Source organism: Dermatophagoides farinae, chromosome 7 (assembly GCF_024713945.1).
Source record: "Dermatophagoides farinae isolate YC_2012a chromosome 7, ASM2471394v1, whole genome shotgun sequence".
In the NCBI taxonomy this organism is placed as follows: Eukaryota; Metazoa; Arthropoda; class Arachnida; order Sarcoptiformes; family Pyroglyphidae; genus Dermatophagoides; species Dermatophagoides farinae.
The window spans coordinates 2,100,722-2,121,898 of record NC_134683.1 but is presented as its reverse complement, the minus strand read 5'-3'; the positions used below and the strand labels follow the sequence as shown (position 1 = coordinate 2,121,898).

Here is a 21,177-nt window from a genome sequence, read left to right as displayed (position 1 = left end):
TCGTCAATGTGGAAAAACTGGACCATAGATTTTTTTTTTATTAACACGACCAATTCATTCTAACCATCATATCATTTTTGATTATGAACACGGCCAGTTCAGAATCGAGAAAATAACAAGTTCCAACTAAAATGACATTCAGAATCGATAACAAGTCCAAATTAACACGGCCAGTTCAGAATCGATAACAAGTCCAAACTAACATGACCAAAAATTCAAAATTCAAAAGAATTGGAACCTAGAGTTATATTGGGTTATTATTTGGAGAAAATAATCATCTTCAATGGCAAACATTGGATACATATCGACACAAAACAGAATTCATCATTGAAAATAATTTTTAATAAATCTAAAAAACGGTATCGAAATGAATAACTAACCATCTGAACTGGTCGTGTTAGGCACTTGTTATTTTCTCGATTTTCAATTTTGAATTCCTGATTGTTAGTTTGGAATTTTTATTGTCATTTTCACGATTCTGAACTGGTCGTGTTATGGACTTGTTATTTTCTCGATTTTGAATTTTGAATTCTAAACTGGTCGTGTTAGTTTGATTTTCTTGATTTTGAATTTCTGAACTGGTCGTGTTAGTTTGGATAAGAACTAAAGTTTGGATTTGCCATTTTCTCGATTCTGAACTGGTCGTGTTAGTTTGGATTTGCCATTTTCTCGATTGATCGTGTTATTGTTTTCTCGATTTTGAATTTTGAATTCAACTGATCAATTAGTTTGGACTTGTCATTTTCATGATTTTGAATTTTGAATTCTTGATATATTTGTGTGATTCTGAACTCTGAAAAAAAATAATTTGTCATAAAATTTGTCGACACAATATTTTTTTAATTTAATACCTAAAATTATGTTGGTGCTTTGGTGGGCCGCACAAAAAGTTGAATAAGGTTGCCGATGATTTAGATCATCATCAATCACACACACACACGCACATGACTCGTTCCATTTTTTTTTGTCCATTCTTAATTACCAACTTTTATCATTCCAAAATTTTTATGGCTTTTGTGTGAGGAAAAAAAAATAAGCTAAAGCTAAAAAAAAAACATTGATAAATTGTAAACACACAATAATTGCCTAGATATATTGGGCAGAAAAATAATATAAATCATCATCATCATCATTTTTATTTAACGACAACGAATACAACGATACAATGATAATGGGTATTATGTTGATGATAAACATCCGAAATAAAAACGAGAGTGATAAAGAGAAAGAAAGAAAAAATTGTTGCACCGTTAAACCATTGTAGGTAATGGTTAGATATATATATTTTATGGTAGTGTCGAATTACAATTGAATTTTGTTTTTTTGTTGTTGTTGATACATTGATATCAGCATCATCAATTTATATAATAAACTTCCCTCGTCCACCTACATATACACACACACAGATAAACACACGCCAATCTGTCTCCATGTCTCGTCACACACAACAGATTATTTGAGGTTGACATTCTATCTTTCAATTAATTGAAAATTATTGTTGATTTTCTCAATAACAACAAAAAAAAAATAATAATAATAATAACATTATGTCCAACGATGATTATGATAATCACATGTTTTTTTTCACTTTCTCTAACATTTTGTTGTTGTTGTTGTTGTTGTTGTTATTTTATTATTATTATTATTGTTGGTGGTGGTTGGAGTTTGAATTTTCGATTCGTTGGCTAGATTTTCGTCATTTTTTTTCCAATCATTCAATAGTTTTATTTTGGATTGGATTTCTTTCTTGTTCATTCATTTATTGTATATGTATTTGATTGATTCATTCGTCATTTGTAGTTTGTAGTTTGTAGTTTTTGAAAATGGAATAGCCAATTTGTAAATTATAAGTGATTCAAACAAGTAGAAAATGCATTCAGTCAATGCAATATTAGCACAAACAACAATTCGTTTCGAATCAAATGCATCGAAAATTATTCATCCATATTGGCGTTGTAATCTGGATTCAATTCGTCGTGTTTCGTTTGCACAATATTTACTGGATAAATTATCCGGTAATCATTCACAACAAAAGATTGTATGTATTCGTTTTGTTATTCTAGTTTGTTCATTTGTTTTCAAATCATATATTAATGTAGATTGAATATGAAACTCAAAACACCTGTACATATGAAGATCTTGGCCATTATATTAGACAAGCGGCAACATTATTGAATAAACACATTTCGGCTGGTGAATTTATCGTATTTATTGGACCAAATTCATTTGAATATTTAGCTTTATATTTTGGCGCCATTTGTAATGGTGCAATACCGATGAATTTACCTTGTAACAATAATTCATTGCGTAAGTTTTTAATTTTTAATTTTTGATTTTTTTTTCTCTTTATAAAATCTAATTTATCACCATTGTAGAAGATATTCGAACATTCATCATACAACATAGTGTACAATATCTTGTAATGAATATTGATCATGGCAATGAATTTGATTTGGTTGTCATTCGAAAATTGTTAAATTCAATCACACAAATCAAGGTTGTGTTTTGTCATTCATTTTTCTTTGCATCGATGAAATTTATTTTTATTTTTTTTTCTTTTATTTTTGATAGAAAATTTTTCTCTATGGTTGTGTACACACCAATGATGATTCTATTGATAATGAAAAAATTGTACATCTAGGTGATTGGTTAAATTCAAATTTGAATGAAATTAATCAATTATACAAGCCGATTAATGTCGTTACCGTACCTTGTTTGGCATTCAATTCAAATGGTACACATCAATGGCCACCAAGGCTTTTTATTCATAATCATTTTTCATTGGTTGCCACAAGCGAAACGATAGCCGATGGTCGAATTTTTGAATTTCGTTCCATTGATAAATTATTGGTTTATGGTTCGTTTGAACATCTTGAAAATATTCTCATGTTTATATCAGCCATTGTGAATGGATGTAGTTTTGTATTGCTTCCCAGTTATGATTATGTTCATATTATTGATGCCATTGTTCGATATAGAATTTATTTGGCTATTTTACCATCAAATTTTCTGATCAAATTGCTAAAAGATACTGGACATAATGTTAAGCTTGAATATCTGATCAAAATCATTGCATTTGGTGGCAAAATATCGACAATATTATGTCAAAAATTTTTTCATCGTTTTCCAAATGTCCGTTCTATTCGTCATTGTTATCTGATGGCTGAAACACCAACTCCAATAACAATGTTGATACGTAATTCAAATGATTATGATTCAGCCGGATTTCCATTGCCAAATACGCAGATTAAAATTCACAGTCTGTTCGATTATGATGATGAAATGTTAGAAGCAAATTGTTGTGGTCTGATTGCCATTGGACGTGAACGAAATATGTTTGCCATCGGTTATCTTAGTAATAATAGGTTAGTATCATATTTATTTTGATTTAATTTGATTTCGAAAATTGTTAATAAAAAAAAAATTTTTGAAATAAAAACAGTTCTCGTATAATGGAATTAAATTTTCAGCAAACAATGAATCAATCAACAGCTGATGAACATTGTCATCATCGATGGTTAATCACACAGGACATTGGTTTCTATGATGAAAATGGTCTAATCTATTTGCATGGACAATATCGATATTCATCAATGGAATTGATTTCAATTGTTCAACAATCTAGAATTGAATCCTATCTGCTTAATCATCCATTGATAGCAGAAGCATATGTCATTGAAACAACAACAGGAAAATGTGCTGCATTAGTAGCATTGAAATTTGTCAATACACATCTAACACCGGAACTTAATCAACAAATTGTTGATTACATCAAAGGTATTGCAATCAATAATAGTGATCCTGGATTTGGAAAAAAAATTCTTCTAATTTTAATTATTTACATACATATAAAATTTTAGAAAATGTTGCTGATTTAGATGAATTCTTTCTATTTGTTCAATATAATATACCAAAAACTAATTGTGGCCGCTATATTGATTGTCTAATACGTAAAGAGATATTTAATTTAATCAATTTGGAAAAAAAATTCTAATCAATTTCAATCAGATGATTGAATAAAAAAAATTGAATTGTTTTATTTAAATATTTTTGCTTATTTATAAACACAACAAGATCCTGGAACCAATATATATGCAATCACCAAAATAAAAGTTATTTTTGGCTGACCAGGAACTTATATAAATAGTATTTCTTATAAACATTCCAATAATAAATCATAAATCAATCGCAATCATCATTATTATTATTATCTGTTATTATCGATGCAATAAGTGACAAGAAAAAAAATCAAATTAATCTGAATTTAAATGACAAGATTTCCAATCATTGATTGAATGATTGAATGAATAAATGTAATGGATATAAGCTTCAAACAATGTTGATGATTTTTAAATTTTGTTATCATTTGGATCCATTCTTTTTTTTTCTATGATAAATGTCAATATATCACATTTTTATTATATCACATTATATATATTATCACTATAAAGTTGGCACACGATTTCACTTGAAAACAATAATTTGATAATTTGTATCGTGTTTTTTTTTTGTTTTGTTTTGTTTTGTTTTTTGATTGTAATTTTTTGTTTTTCATTTTCATTCAATTTAAATTCAATCATAATCACATTGACAATGGATTATCTTGACTATCAAGCAGTACACATATTTGAATCGTATTTCAATGGATTTTTTTTTTTTTTTTTTTGGCGCCGCTGGTCTATGGGTAGCATCTTTTTTTTCACCTATGATGGTAGCCAATGAGTTAATCTGTAATCTAGATAATATTTTGATTTGATTAGGATTGAATCCAGGCAATCTACAGAACATTGTGATACATGTCAAGTACACACACACATACAGACATTAATTATATGAAGGTTATCTCATATTGGAGGTCTCATTGTTTTTTTTTTTTTTTTTGTTATCCCTCCTATTTTTCCCATTCATACATTGTAGATAATTGACGCATTTTTTTAAAAAAAATCAATATTTATCAATCATTACAATTCATGTTCAAAATCAGGTTTATAATAAGAGGGTGTTCATTGAATGATAGAAGTAATGAGGAGGAGAAAATGAATCAATTGTTCCATCGTCCAAATATCATACATATTTTTTTTTTTTTTTTTGGTTGTTGTTGTTGTTGTTGTTGATAATGATACAAACATCCATCCAATAATATGATAGGATAATTAAAAAAAAAACAAGGTACTTTTTGTTGATCAATTGTCATATTACAAAATAATGAAGTGAGATTCAGTAAAAAAAAATTTGATATCAATTTTTTTTTTTTTTTTTTTTTGATTGTTGAGAACCAACTAACATGTGTGTGTAATTACGTGTGTGTGCGTGTGTGTTTGTGTGTTTTATTGATGTCATTGTCGCTATTGATCTTTCATCGGATATATTAATTTTTGAAAGAATAAAAAAAAAATCCAATTTAATTGAAAGCATTTTTTTTTGTTGCTACTGAAATACATTTTCTTATTTCATATCCTTGTTTGGAAATTGAAATTTAAAAAAAAAACTTATAAATTCGTCAATTCATCAATTGGTGCGACAAACATACGGATCGACAAACATTATTGATTGATCAAAAATAAAATTAAAAATGATGAAAAATTTTTCCGAACAAATTATCATTCAATATTCATATAAAATTGGCTTAGCTCGTGTAAGTAAGCATTACATTGATTATTGGCTGAAATTCTTGTATTTTAATGATTTGTAAATTTTTTTTTTTCATTAGTGCCGTGATGTTGAGAATATTCATGATATCGAAAAACGTTGCCATTTTATTCGAACAACCGCTGCTTGTGCTTATGATGGTATTCTGTTTTCACCCATTGAATTGGCCTATTGTCAATTTGATGAATTACCTTTGTTAAGTTTTCCGATTCTGCTTGCCATGTTATTCATGCTGTTTTTTATCGTTGGTTTGGTTGCTGATGAATTGTAAGTTTGTTGATTTTATTCGAATTAATTTAAATTCTTCATATCAATATATTTCATCATCATCTTCATAATCATGATCATTAGCCTTTGTCCATCATTATTGACCATATCGAAAACATTACGTCTTCCGAATAATATTGCTGGCGTTACATTATTGGCATTCGGTAATGGAGCACCGGATATATTTTCATCAATCGAAGGTATTAGCCATTCAAAACCAAATTTAATATTTGCCAGTCTATTTGGTGGTGGTACATTTGTTACCACTATTGTTATTGGTAGCATTATATTGAATGGTGAATTTATCATGAGTAAAAGACCATTAGTTCGTGATATTGTTTTCTATATTGGCGCTACGTTTATGACATGGGCATTTATTTATGGAAGAACGCTTAAAATTGACAATGTTATTGGTAAGTTGTAGTCTATGAAATTTGAAGAAATTTATTTACATTAATCTTTTATTCAAGCTTTGGTTTGCTATTATCATGTTTACATAATTACCATTTTTATAAGTCGTTATGTTTATTTGCGATTTCAAAAACCAAAACAACAACAGCCAGTTATGGTTGAAGAACCACGATTATCCGAGATTAGTGTATCGATAATCGATGTTGATGATGATGATCAAATATTATCGAAATCAGCTTCAAAATCATCGATAATGAATTTGAGTAGAAAAAGTTCACAACTTTCATATGGAACATCGATTTCAGATTTGAATGAAATCGATGATGATATGATTCGATCAAGATTTTACCGTAATAGTAGTATAGCTCGTAGTACACGTAGTCGTAAAATATCTGAATCCAAACATATTGCCCATCATCATTGGTCCAATACTATTCATAGTGTTTCAAAATCATTGGCAACAGATGAAGATTATCTTGATAACAATGATTCAATTGATTCACATAGTTATTTGAATCAAAATGAATATCGAATAACATATTTATCACAATTTTCAATGGTTGAAATGATGAGCGAAACAAAAAATTTCCTACTTCACATCTGTCCTATTGATCTACTTGAATGGAATGAAAATTCATTCATTAAAAAATTATTTGAATTAATTAAGGCTGGACCATATTTTCTTCTTATTGTTTGTATACCTGTTGTGGATCTAGAATCGGTCAATGAAAATTGGTGTCGTCTATTGTGCTGTATAAACATTGTTATTGCACCACAAATTATTCTATTTCTTCAACAAAGTAGTAATCTATATACATTTTTTATGACATTTTTTTTTGATAATTTTTTTATTTTCATTCAATTTATAATTAGTTGATTATGAAATTGATCATCAATTTCCAATATGGGCATTATTATTGATTATATCACCAATATTGATTATATTCATATTGTTAACATCGGATAAAAATCGGCCACCTATTTATCATCGAATATTTGCATTCATTGGTTTTATCATTTCCATCATATTCATTAAGGTTATTGCTAATGAAATTATAAGTATTTTACATACAATCGGTATTTTGTTTCATTTATCGGATTCATTTCTTGGTCTAACTATACTAGCATTGGGTAATAGTGTTGGTGGTATGTTGATGATGATGATCCAAGGTGTTTTTTTCATTTATAATTGAAATTTTTAGATTTAATGTCCAATCTATCGATGGCACGTCATGGCTATCATAGTATGGCTATTGCTGCATGTATTGGTGGACCATTGTTCAGTATGTTTTTCATTGAATACCAATTATTAATTGATTAAATTTTGTTTTTTTTTATCATCATCATCATCAACAAAAAAAAAAACAAAACAGATCTATTAATTGGTTTGGGTGTTCCATATTTAACATTATTTATTAAAAATGGTAATTTTCATGGGAAAATAAATGTAAGTTACGTTAGCAAAAAAAAAAAAAATTTCATTTTACGTCAAAAATTAAAAAAAAAATCATTATCATTATCAATTCAATTCAATTTGATTTGATTACAATTAGATTCACTTTATTCCATTGTTGTTGTTTTGTTTTTTTTTCATTTTTTTTTTTTTTGAACAGATTCATTATACACATATGATAAGTTTACCATATGCAGCATTGACAACAAGTCTTTGTACATCGTTATTGATATTTGTATTGGGAAAATTTCGTTCATATCGTATACATGGCTACATATTGATCATCATTTATATTGTTTATATAATTTTGGCCATTTTATTGGAATTCAAAGTTATTTGAAACATTGACTCATCTAACCCACTTTATTTTGTTCAAGTTTTATTCATTTTTTATATATATGTGAAAAAAAATTGTAATGAAAAATAAAACATTCGCAATTGAATTGACAAAAAAAAAAATTTTTTTAAAATTTTATTCAATGGATTTTTTTTTTGGACACCGGACAAGATAGATAGATAGACAATAAAAAAAAGATTCATTGAGAAAAAATAGAAAGCTTAAAGCCAAAATATAAATGATATAAGTGAAATTGAAATCCTTTTTTTACCTCCATCATTGGATTCCATATTGGCAGGATTGAATGAATTATTTTTAGACGAAAAATCTTTATCTTTGGCAGTTGATCTTATGTTTTTTTTCCATTTTCATTTTAATTTTGTTTGATCTTGATGTTGTTGATCAAATAATTCATCTGATCGAAAGCTTAATAGCTTGATCGAGATTCATGGTATTGTTCATGTCGGTCACCAACCATACCAGCTCGGTTATCGAAACCTACTCGGAATGTTTTGGCATCACCACCAAATCGGTAACCACCGAATGATGATGAGGAAGATGGAACAATTGATGAAGATGGAACAATTGATGATGATGATGTTGAATATTTGGTATCATAACCATAACCAAATTTAGCTGGTTCATAAGATGATTCAACGAAAGCGGCTGCTGGTTGAGCTGCATAACCAACGCCGTATGAAGCGACAGATGGAGCGGAAACAATTTTTTCTTCATAACCAATAGCGATTGGTTGTGCAGCAACAGCGGCAATTGGTTGTGCGGCAACAGCGGCAATTGGTTGTGCGGAAACAGCAGCAATTGGTTGAGCAACTGTGGCTACTGGTTGGGCAGCTACGGAAACGTGTTGATAACCCATATGAACTGGTTGAGCGACGGTGTTAACAGAGTGTGATACTTCACGGTTAACGGAAACACCGGTTGATGGTGCAACATAGTTTTGTCGTTGGCCTTCAGCTTTGGTAACGACCGTGTGTACAGCTTCGAAAATAAAAATTAAAATTAAAAAATGAGAATATCGTCAAGTAGAAATTCTCAATTAATTTTTACCTTCAACAACTGGGTTAATTTCTTGGGTAACTTGTCGGTATGGTGTAATCACTTCTCGGACTTCCTGAATAACTGGTTTTTGGATCTCATGGATCAATCGAGCTGGTTCATCTGATGATTGGCTTATTTGAGTTTGCGGTACTGGAGCTTGTTCATGAGCTTGGCTCAATGAAACTGAGGAAGATTTGGTTTTAAAGTGAAGATGCAATGGAGTTTCCGATGGTTCGACTTCAACGATTTGTGGTTGAATTGGATGTTCTTGGTGGCCCATGCTTTTATATTCGACTGTACGACCCAACTGGTGGACGGCAGCTTGTACAACTTCCTGGTGGGCGTCACTTTTGCGTTCAGTCAAAAAGTTGACCGATGGAGCGATGGCAGCTGTTCGGACAACGTTATCTGATGCGATCACACCGGCTGAGTGGACAACTGGTTGAGCAACATAAGCGGCGGTGGAAATTGGTTGAGCAACGTAACCGGCGGTAGAACTTGGTTGAGCAGCATAGTATCCACCCATTGTACCATAATGGTATGATGGAATGATATTATAATAACCACCACCAAGACCGAAACCGCTACCGTATCGTCCATAGTACATTTGTTTTGGATAACTGCTCCATTGACCGTAGCCTAAGTGACCATAACCATGGCCATGACCATAACCGTAGCCAGAACGGTCACCAAAATGTCTGGCTCCATAACCAAAACCAGCACCATAAAAACCTGGAGCATAATATTTACCGCCTTGATAGCCACTTCCCCAACTGTAGCTACCAATCATTTTCTTTGATTTATCATAGCTTTCTTCGGCAAAGCAGCCGATTGCTAAAAGGCCCAAAACGACAAACTATTTGAGAAAATTTTTAGCGAAAAAAAAAATTCATATTTTAAATTGAAAATTTCATTTGTTAAACAATAACAAACCTTAAGCATGGTTATTAGATTATGAAGTTTTTTTGTTTTTGTTTTCAATGGATAGTTAAACGAAAATCCAAATAACTGATGATTCAAAATAGCAAACATCATTGGCTTTATATAATAAAATTCAGACCCTCAAAAAAAATTGAAATTTAGATTTTTTTTTTTTTTTTGCTGCCCAGCAACAGAATATATTTTGAATAATGAGAAAAGAAGATAAAGAATAAGATCAAACACACACACACATACACATATTGACATAAAAAATTTGTTGTTCACTCCTTTCATGTATAGAATATTTAATCCAGTGAAAGTAAAAAAAAAAGACGAAAAACAAGAACATTTTTGATTTGATAAATGATAAAATCAAATGTCGTGATAACGATCATCATCATCATCATCATTATTTTAGCATAGATTTTGAACAATTTTTTTTTTAATTCGTAACAACAGCAACAACAAGGTATGTCCCTCCTTACAAGCGAGTGTATAAGGGTTTTACCTTGTCACTCAAGTTTTATTCATCATCATCATCATCATCATCATTTACTTTAAATCAATTGAACGATTTTAATGGAATCGAACTTGAAATTTAAATTTTCATTCAAATAGTATAGTTGATTATTGTTGTTGTTGTTGTTGTCATGGGCCACAGGCCGAAAATGGAATTTTTTTTTATCATCGTCATCTTTGTGTGAAAAAGAAGGGGGTCGATTATTCGAAGGGTTAGTTTTGTAACCAAGCACTTTTTGTGCGTGTGTGTGTGTGTATGTCTGTATCGTGAAAATAATCATCATTTTGTCCTTGATCTTAAAATCTACATCATCAACGTCATTGATGTGATGTAGGTTGATAAATTATTGGTTTTCAGGTTTTTATATTTTTTTTTGTTTTTGTTCATCACATAAATATTGTACATTAGATAATCGTGCATGAATTTTTTTTTTATTTTCGATTAAAAACAAAACAAAACCAAAACAAAAAAAAACAGAATCAAGGTGAAACAGGCCTTACGGGCAATTGATAAACGAATTTTTGTTTTTGATTTTAATAGAATTTTCTAGAGAAAACTGGGATTCTATCGAAAAAAAAATTTTTTTTTTTTTTGTTATGTAATAATTGAGTATTTCGTTTAGTGTGCGAAATATGGCTGTTATTGAACTGTGATTGATATAACAACACTCTTACTTACACATCATTATCAGTACGAAACACACGGATTAATCGATCATGTGTACGTGCCTGTTTTATCGATTACCAGCGATCAATCTTTTTTCATTTCTTTTTGTTCATTGTAAATGAACGAAGAGAGTTCACTAAAGTATTTTTTTTTTCTATATTTCATTTGGAATTTTTTTTTCTCTTTCTGCTCATTGAACATGATAAATTGGCCAAATTTTTTTTTGTTTTTTCGTTTTGAAAAAAAATTGACATATAAATGTAAAGATGTGATTAGAAGGAAAAAAATTCAGAAATTTCAGAATCAAAATCCAATCCAATTGAATTGTTAATGCAAAAAAAAATTAATAGAAAATAATAATAATAATGTCAAATATAATAGAATCTAAATTCAAGAATTCACGATCAAATCGACGATTTTGCTCAGTATAAAAGACCTTGAAGAATTTCGATTCAATAAAAAACCAAATATTATCATCATAATCATCATCAACCATATACATCATCATCATCAAATTATCAAGTCATTTTTCATTTGTCCAATATAGCTACGATGTTCATGTGCCTTGTTGTTAGTGTTCCAAATGGAACCATCAGCATCATACAAAGAATTGACAATGAATCTATACAATACAGCATTCATTTTTATTATTATTGAGTTGAGTCATGTCTGGTCTAGTTCAAGGTCATTCAGCTGTTGTTCCGAACGGTAGTGGTTTCAGGAACAAACAACTTTTATGTGAAAAAAAAATCATTTTGTTTTCATATGGTATATCCAGAATTCTTGGTTGCCATGTGTGTGTGTGTGTAGCATCGATTCTGTGTATAGCAAATGACGTGTGCTTTCTCTAATGTTAGAGTCAATGTGTTAATTCTTTTCTGAATCCATCCATATGATTTTGTAATGCACATGTGTGTGTGTATATATATGTTTCTAGGATCACTAAATTCCTGAAAATCAAATAATAAATTCATTATTATAAATTGAATGGAATAGATTCCTTTCGATTCGAATGGATCCAGATGGTTAATGTTTAAACATTGTGTGTGTGTATTTTGTGTTTGTAGTATTTACCAGTGTTAACTGGATTTATTATCATCCAAATCATCAAACTGATTATTGTCATTTGATCATCGTGATCATGATCATCATCATCATCATCGATTAGATCTCATTGTCAATCATTTTTCTAGAGAAGAAAAAAAAAATACAGCTGACAATTTTTGTCAATTTTCTCACAAATTTTTTATTTTTTTTTTTCGATAAAATATTGATTTTATCGATTCATTTATATCGTTTTTGAATAGTCTATAAACGATAATTATGAATTGTGAAGAATTTCTTTTTTTTTCTTTCTTTCAACCGAAGATTCTTTATTTATTCATGCAATAAAAAAAATAAATAAATATCGATCAGAAAAAAATTAACATTAACACAAACATACATATTGATGAATCAAATATTGCTAAAACGGAAATTCAATTTCATTTTCATTTCCTTTTTTGGATTCAATTGAACTTTTCAATTTATTTGATAATAATTCTTGATAATAATACTTAATTGAAATATATAAATTGAGATTCAACAGCTTACATATGCTGTGACAACGACAACGACGACGACGACGACGACAGCAAACAATCCAAACAAACAATCCAAACAAAACATACTCGTACAAACAATTTATAATACATACATAATTTCATGCCAACATTTTAGCTATTCGACCATCATTATTATTTTTCAATGCCATCATCATCATAATCATCATCGTAATCAACATCGTAAATGCCAGATATGTTTGTGTGTGTGCATCTGTCTATACCAGACTTTGAAATTTCTTGTTGTTTCTCTTCCTTGTTCATGAAATCTAAATGAAATAGAAAAATTTGGATTTTTTCTCTTCTTCTTTTTCTTTTTCTTCCATCAAATAGTCTCTGTTTGAAAAAAAACATCTATAAATAGCTTCAAAAAATACAAGTGTTTTGTGTAAATCTATTGAAAATCATGTTAGAATGGACAGCTTTTTTTTCTCTCAAGCTATAACGTCATCTTTGTTGAGCTTTTGTTATTGTTGTGTGGAAAAAAATTCGAATAGATTTGAATTTGATCCTGAAATTGTTTGATCAAAATTTCATTTCATTTCATTTTATTTTCCCATAATGGCTACTGCAATGGTTAATCATGATCATCAAAATGGCCGTCATAGTGATTTAGATTTTAAATTGACAATACGTTCTATGCAATTCGATGAAATTGAACCGGCCGTAATGATATTTTCTCGTGCTGATCTCAATGATTCATTGAATGTTGTACAAAGTTATTATGAATCTGATCCATCCGGTTTCTTTGTGGCAATTGATGAAGATTCAGATAAAGTGATTGGTGCATGTGCTGCACCAATGACCACACATCATACAAGATTTCTTGGACTTTATTGTGTTGAACCACAATTTCAAGGTCTTGGAATTGGCATGAAATTATTCTCAAAATGTATGGAACAAGTTGGCGATGATAATTGTGGTCTTTGTGCTGTACCCAGTAAATTTAAAATCTATAAAGATCGTGCTGGTTTTCGTCAACAAGAAGGTCGATCCATGGTAATTATTGAAGGTAAATCTCCAAACATACAATCATTACGTACGGCTGAAAAACTTGATCAACGATATCGTTTGATTAAATTGATGGCTGACAATATTGATCGTTATGAATCATTGATTGAAAAAATTATTGAATTCGATGAAACCGTTCAATTGGACAATCGTTCTAAATTATTACGTCATATGTTTGCCAAAACGACGACAATCACATTAGCCGTATTGGATACAATGACCAATGATAATAAAATTGTTGGTTATGGTTGTATACAATTAGATCCAAGTATTTAGTGATTTTCAATTATTTGATTAACTGATTTTAAATAGAATTTTTTTTTCTTTCCCATTTCAAAGTTGGTCGATCAATGCCCGGACCATTATACGCTATTGATCCATTGATTGGTGAAATATTATTATCGGAACTGATACGTTCGGATGGCCGTTTTTCATCCAACGATCAGATAGCATATTTTACTACCGATAATTCTCCTGAAACAATCCGTTGGTCACTTGAACTACTTGGTTTAAATGAATCATGTCGTTGTGAAAAATTGTATACGAAATTCATTCCGCCTTTTAATTATAATCATCTTTATTGCTGCCATTCTCCTGATTTTGCCTGTTAAACTATCTACTAATAATAATAATAAATATAACTAATTTCCTAATTCAATTCTCATAATTATATATATCATAGCAGAATATTTTCCATATATGCATGCACATCATCTACTTAGGAATCCTGATAAAATTCAGATAAAATTATGATTTCCCATTCCTTTCATTCAATTATCATCATCATATATCCACAGGGTTCATTATTATTGATTATGTTGTATCAGAAATTTTTATTTTTTTTCAGAAAAATTAACCAAAAATAAATGAAAAAAAGAAAACATTTAAACATCTTCGATTTGGTGGCCATGATTTACACACTCGTTGTCAATGAAAATATCAATGACAAATAAATACTCTGATTTTAAAATAAAATGATAATGATCACTCGAATGTCAAAATCACAAGTGTTAGATTGATTGGATTTGAAAACAACAACAACAACCACAACAACAACAACAACAACAATGACGACGACGACGACGATGAAAAAAAAAATCGATCTTAACACGTCGACAATTTTAGCTAGACATATTATATCATGATGATGATCTGTGTGTTTCTCTGTGTGTGTGTGTTTTGTATTATATCGTCACATTCAAGAATTGTAAATTTTGCCTTTGAAGCAATTGTCAATGTCAGTGATTAGTGAAGATTATTTTTTTTCATGTAAGATTGTTATCAGATTTTTATTTTCTTGCCTGTACTAATCGATTTTTAATTTAAACTGGGTTAGTTTCAAGTGTTTACGCAATTCTTTTTTTTCATCTCATTACGTGCATCTATGATGATTTTTTCGTTCGATTTCACAATCGATTTCGGTACACCTTGATGATTGTTGAGTAATAATACGAATTCAGGTTGCAAAAAAAAAAATAATGTTTATCTCATCAAGAAATGCTTACTGAGTTAGTAGGAATTGGGAATTTGTAATTTGAATACAATCAATATATAAAAAAGGTTCATTCATTTTGCAAAAGATAAAAACATTAGTTTATTTTTCATTCGAAAAAAATTTATCATTAAGAATCATTCGTGGCATTTTGACAGTATTCATATGAAAAATTTGTCATTTGGTTTGAAGCACACACTAATGAATGCAAATAAGAATCGATTCTTGAAATGGAACAGGTAGATGATATATTTGTGCAATTTCTTCGCTCTTTTTTTTCGTCGTCGTCGTTGTTGTTGTTGTTGTTCACGAAATAGCATTTTTAGTTTGCCATAAAATTGGACTATAATCAATCTATTAATAATTCATTTAAATTTTGAATTGATCGAACCAAAAAAAAAAAAAAAAAAAATTACCTTTTCACATATTATATTTTGTTCAAAAATAAAATTTCAAATTTTTTGTTATTTGAATTTGTTTGTCTGGAAAAAAAATATCGTCATTATGAATCAATAGTTCAGATGAAAATGGCGAGAAAAAAAATTCGAGAAAAATTCTTACCACTTTTATCTGTCTTTATACGTATGGTCAATCCAATCGATTATTGGCATCATCTTGATGATGATTATCATTCCATTGTTTGTCCAACTATTCATTCATCACTTATACATAGTGTAATCAATTTATTTTTCACAATTTCAATAATACGTTTATCATTTTTGTTGATCATCAGGCTACCATTTGAATATTGTATCTTATTTTTCGATATGAAATGTTTCCAAAAAATCGATCCAATTTTCGATCTATTCTATATACTCATATTCTGGGCATTGAAAACAATTGAATATTCGTATTATAATACAAAACATCGTATGACATTAGATATAATTCGAAAACTTGTATTCCATTCGGATAAATCATTTTTCAACTTATCCAATAAATTTATTGCCAGCAACAAAAACATTTATCGATCTGGCCGTACACCGGAAGAATTGTGTCGAAAATCTCGGTTAATTGCAATACTTTTATCACGATTCGTACAAATAGCCATTATAGCGGTGAATTTTCTTGTCATATTCTGGCAATGTCAATTGATCTATATGGTCATTATGAATCGATCATTTTTTCTTAATTCTTGGCTAATGACACCAGTCAAATTGATTATTTCAGAATCAATGTTTCTTTGTTTATTGGGCTCTTATTATGCAACAATCCATTATCTTTTACAATTTGGTCTTCTCTTTCTGGTCGGTATAATTGCCACAAGATTACGTTTTCAACAATTGGAAGAATTTCTTTTGGATAATCTTCATAATAAAAATTTTATATCACTTTCAATGTTAAAATGGTTTCGTATTGAACATACAAAAACAGTACGATTTGTAAGCAATTGGAATAGTATTTATTCCAAATGTTTCACCATGTATTTGATTGCAAACATACCATTCAATCTATATATTGTCATACAATTATTATTTGCCAAATCAGAACAAATTGTCATCATCATGTTGTCAATAATGGCATCACAACAATTTATTGGAATATTTGGTGCCCATCTTCTTATAGCAAGCATACCACATGGTATTCATCATCGATCAATTTTGCATCTAATCTCATTGAATTTACGTTTACGTTTTCGTATGTTTCGTGAACATTTAAAATTGATAAATTATAATGAAAAATTTCATACAAAAAAACCATATGGACTAACTTATTATCGTATGAATTTGATTACAACCAATACATTTTTAAAGTGCATCATTTTATACATGAAAAGTTTATCACTTGTTTATAAAATTTTTATGAAAAATCATTAGATCCGATTTGTTTTTCAATTGTCCAAAATAATAATCAAAAAAAACAATCATTGAAGTTGTCAATTTGATTTTTTTTTTCACGGTTTGTTTTTACAATTCATATTACACATTGGCTGCAAAGATTTTTATTTTATTTTTTTTTTTTGTAAAAATTAAAATTTGCATTTTATTTTGAATTTTGATGGCAAAAAAAATGTTTTTTTTTGAATTCCAATACTTTCATTGATTAGAAAAAATTCTTCACGATTGTCGATTATTGGCTGATTGATTTATCTCGATTGTCAATCATGGATTTTGGTTTTTTTTCATCATCATCATCGTTATTTTTTCGATGATGTCTGATGATGATATTGATGATGACCATCATCAATAGATTGTTGATAATATTCACGATTATTATCTATTTTTTGTTGTACAGGCCATTGTGTATTAACAGATGATTGTTGTTGTTGTTGCGGTAATGATGGTGCATATAAATATTGTTGTGGATTGTGAATCGAATTCAATTGATGTCCACGACCAGTTATATAATCCGGATGTCCGGGTTCTAATTCAGAACTTTCATCTGTAATGGCTGATGATTGTTGGTGTTGATAATTTTGTATAGATGGTGGACCATAAATGGGTAGATAATTATCCGTTTCGCTTAATGGTTGTCCGGATGAGACAAATGAATCCGATGCATGTTGCGGTGAATGTCCATATTTTTGTCCTGTTTGACGTAATGGCTGTCCAATTTGATTTTGATATTCATTTGGTGGTTCATATGTATTTGGTTGCCGCAATGAATGTCCAATTTGTGTAATCGGCTGCTGTTGTTTTGGCTGTCCATGTGAATCAGATTCCGGATAATCGGATAGATAAGCAACATTTTCGATTGGTTCAAAAACAGCTTGTCGTAATGGTTGACCGGAATTTTTATTTTTCTTATCAATTACCAAATTGATTGGTTTTGATTGCATAACAGTAGATTGGGCCGGAGCTGGTTCTGAAACAATTGGTTGACTTGATCGAGAGCCAGTAGATGGCGTTTCCTGTGGAATTGGTTCAATCGTAATTGTAACCGGTCCACCTTGAGCTGGTTGGTTACTAACCACAGGAAGTGTATGTGTTTCACCGGGACTTGCACGTTTATAATCGGATAATGAATTCTCATTTGAATAATACATCGGTGGTCGCATTATATTGTCAATTGGAAATGGATGCATATATGGTGGTACATAGAAATGACGAATTGGCTGTGCTGATGGTTGAGCAGTTGGAATTGGTACCTGATAGAATCGATCACCACCACCAGCTGCTGCAGGACGACTATCAATTGGTTGTTGAGCTACAGGAATTGATACCATCGATTGTTCTCCACGATGATGTTGTTGTTCAACCGTTGGTTGATCATCACGTGTAACCGTATATTTGAAACCTTTTGATGGTTTAAAATCGGTTACAAATACCGGTGTATGAATTCGGGTTTGTGTAACGACAGGTTTTTCCTGTGTTACTTGATAATTATATCCAACCGCTGTTTGATTAGCAGGTTCGCTGACAGATTTATAACCAACAACATTCGTAGGCTGCTGGGCGGTGTTGCCTGTTGAACCAATTCGAATTACTGGACTTACAATTTTCATTTGTGGTATCATTATAATATAATTCATACGTTCTGGAATGGTAGGTTGTAAATAATGTATCTGTGTGATGGGAAAATTCATTGGCATTGGTCGAATTTCTCGTACATATGATGTATCGGCTACATCCTGTTGTCTTGGAAGTTGAAATCGGAAATATCGTTGTTGTTGCTGTGGAATAATTACCAATGGTTGTTGTGGTGTTGCTACATTAGCTGGTACGACGGCAACTCTTTGTTGTGGAATTTCAACCTGTTGAAATTGATTAATTGGAACGTTCAAATGTTGTGATTGTAATGGGCCACCTGGTCTAGGAATCTGAACAAATTGATTTCGACCTGCACCACCGGGACGACCAGCTTCTGGAACTGGTTGTGGTCCATTTGGATGAAATATTACCGGTGTACCAACGGGAATTTGACTTGCTGGAATGATTTGTTGTTGTGGAACTAGAATTTTGAATTTTGAAAAACAATATAAATATGAATTCTTAAAATTTGAAACTTATAAAAAAAACCTGATGTAAAAATTGGATTAGTAATTGGTTGAAATCGTTGAATATAACGAATCCATTCTATTTGTCTTTGATCCGAATGTTCACCACTTGAACTACGACTTGTTGTTGTTTGTGGTTGCGGAATTTGTTGCTTTTGAACTTGTTGTTGATTTTCATCATTAAAATCATAGTAAACGATTCCCGGTTCAGTAGTAGGGACAGGATTCGGTGTAGTATGTAATTCTGATTCGTGTGGTTGCGATACATTACCAGATAATGATGATGATGATGATGGCTGTGGTACAACATAGAAATTATTATCATTTGATCCGGTAAATGTTGATTGTTCTAATGGTTCAGGCTGTTCTCGTTGTTGTTCATCATAATGTCTTGAATATTCTGATGGCCGAATTTGTTCTGATGATGATGGTGATGAATCTAGTGGTAGTTGTTGCTCACCTCTATTTAATAATAATTGGACGTGGCTTAACACTCATTAAATCAACATTAGTGTTTTGATTATAATCCATATATGTTTTTGGATTAGCCTGGCTAGGCATTCGTAGACGATAACCAAATTCTGGCTGTTGATTAGATGGTTGATCGGATACTTGAAATGAAGCTATGGCTCCTTTTTGTTTTGATGTAAAAATGGTTTTGTAATTGAAATTTTTTTTTCAAAATTCGATATTAACTTACGTTGTCGGTGGAAAAAAACAGGTGAAGATGGTCCATCATAACGATTATTATCGACAATTGTACGGCTTTTAATATTTTGTGCATCATTACCATAACAAATATGTAAAATGATGGCCGCGAAAACCAATATCTGTGCATGTGTGTCAGATATCAGTAGAAGAAAAACGACAAAAAAAATTGCCAACTTACATTCGATATTGGAATGAATTCTAGTTTCATTTTTTGGTGATGAATTGAAATTTTAAAAATCAAGAATTCTTGACAGAAAAAAAACAGATGAAAGAATAAAATTTGAAAAAAATTTATTGACACAAGCACAGAAAAAAAAATCAAACCGGCCACATCGACATGAAATAATCAAATGAATCAACCTTGCATTTGATTGAAAAAGATTGATATTGGACAAAAAAAATAATAATAAACAACAACAACAACAACAACGACGACGACGATAACGACCAAGAACGACAACAACAACAAAAAAACTCGAATTTTTTTTTATTATTATTATTCACAACTATAGAAAAGAAAAATGCGTGTGCGTCAAAACATCAGCATCATAAGGAATTCGTTTCGCACATACACACACATTCTGAATGAATAAAATGGATGGATGGATGGATGGATGACAACTTGTTTTTTTTTCTTCTAGTTGGGTTTTGATAATTAATAAAGAGATGAGAATTTTTTTTTTCTTTGAAAAAAAATGACAAAAATAAAAAAAAAGAAAAAAGATTTTGAAAGATTTTATGTAATAAAAAATTTAAACGAATTTTTCTGACTGTCTGAATTCAAATGTCATCATCATCATCGTTGTCGCTGTTGCTATCAGCCAGAATGATCACGAAACGATATTCATCTCTGTTAGTGTCAATTTCAAGTGTGTGCGTGTGTGTGCGACCATTCAATTCGTTATGAACAATCACAGTGTACACGTATATCTCTTAAAGGGGCGAGCCAATTGAAGTTACTTGAAACTTCAAAATTCACATTCATTTTTGAACCTGTCAGCAAATAGCCATATATACTCAAAATTCAATTGTATCAACAACAACAACAACAACAACAAAAAGTTGGAACAATTTTTTTAATTTTCATTGGAAGGAGAAAAAAAACATGTATCGAAAACGTGTGTGTATGATGATCATTATCA

General features: G+C 30.3%; 5 protein-coding genes across 8 annotated transcripts; 3 read left to right on the top strand and 2 right to left on the bottom strand.

Moving 5' to 3' along the window:
* Window positions 1–1,172: 1,172 nt before the first annotated feature.
* Window positions 1,173–4,192, top strand: LOC124496373 (uncharacterized). Of its 2 annotated transcripts, none has more exons than XM_047059890.2 (6): window positions 1,173–2,038; window positions 2,100–2,307; window positions 2,376–2,497; window positions 2,572–3,365; window positions 3,443–3,777; window positions 3,861–4,192. In XM_047059890.2, the coding sequence occupies exons 1-6, from the start codon at window positions 1,871–1,873 to the stop codon at window positions 3,992–3,994; spliced, it is 1,761 nt and encodes a 586-aa protein (XP_046915846.2). In that variant the 5' UTR covers window positions 1,173–1,870; the 3' UTR covers window positions 3,995–4,192. The 2 variants fall into 2 exon arrangements, with proteins under 2 accessions (XP_046915846.2, XP_075589069.1); XM_075732954.1 differs by having other exon boundaries at window positions 2,572–3,369; window positions 3,471–3,777.
* Window positions 4,193–4,910: 718 nt separating this feature from the next.
* LOC124497246 (mitochondrial sodium/calcium exchanger protein) lies at window positions 4,911–8,330 on the top strand. Of its 3 annotated transcripts, none has more exons than XM_047060880.2 (8): window positions 4,911–5,635; window positions 5,711–5,916; window positions 6,001–6,329; window positions 6,387–7,127; window positions 7,201–7,473; window positions 7,530–7,610; window positions 7,701–7,774; window positions 7,941–8,330. In XM_047060880.2, exons 1-8 carry the CDS (start codon window positions 5,573–5,575, stop codon window positions 8,118–8,120), a joined length of 1,947 nt encoding a protein of 648 aa, XP_046916836.1. In that variant the 5' UTR covers window positions 4,911–5,572; the 3' UTR covers window positions 8,121–8,330. The 3 variants fall into 3 exon arrangements, with proteins under 3 accessions (XP_046916836.1, XP_075589067.1, XP_075589068.1); XM_075732952.1 differs by having other exon boundaries at window positions 5,033–5,635; window positions 6,387–7,130; XM_075732953.1 differs by having other exon boundaries at window positions 5,033–5,639.
* Window positions 8,219–10,267, bottom strand: LOC124497261 (uncharacterized). Its single transcript, XM_047060898.2, has 3 exons — window positions 10,110–10,267; window positions 9,186–10,032; window positions 8,219–9,116 (listed from the first exon to the last, which is right to left on the bottom strand). The coding sequence occupies exons 1-3, from the start codon at window positions 10,209–10,211 to the stop codon at window positions 8,545–8,547; spliced, it is 1,521 nt and encodes a 506-aa protein (XP_046916854.2). The 5' UTR covers window positions 10,212–10,267; the 3' UTR covers window positions 8,219–8,544.
* Window positions 10,268–11,763: 1,496 nt separating this feature from the next.
* On the top strand, window positions 11,764–14,776 carry LOC124496369 (uncharacterized). Its single transcript, XM_047059883.2, has 2 exons — window positions 11,764–14,163; window positions 14,235–14,776. The coding sequence occupies exons 1-2, from the start codon at window positions 13,446–13,448 to the stop codon at window positions 14,504–14,506; spliced, it is 990 nt and encodes a 329-aa protein (XP_046915839.2). The 5' UTR covers window positions 11,764–13,445; the 3' UTR covers window positions 14,507–14,776.
* A 2,537-nt stretch (window positions 14,777–17,313) lies between these two features.
* LOC124497226 (uncharacterized) lies at window positions 17,314–20,589 on the bottom strand. The gene is given in 6 exon segments (XM_047060852.2): window positions 17,314–18,792; window positions 18,862–19,278; window positions 19,347–19,791; window positions 19,793–19,956; window positions 20,025–20,154; window positions 20,214–20,589. Coding segments are annotated over 6 exon segments (2,454 nt in total). The 5' UTR covers window positions 20,244–20,589; the 3' UTR covers window positions 17,314–17,524.
* Window positions 20,590–21,177: the final 588 nt, after the last annotated feature.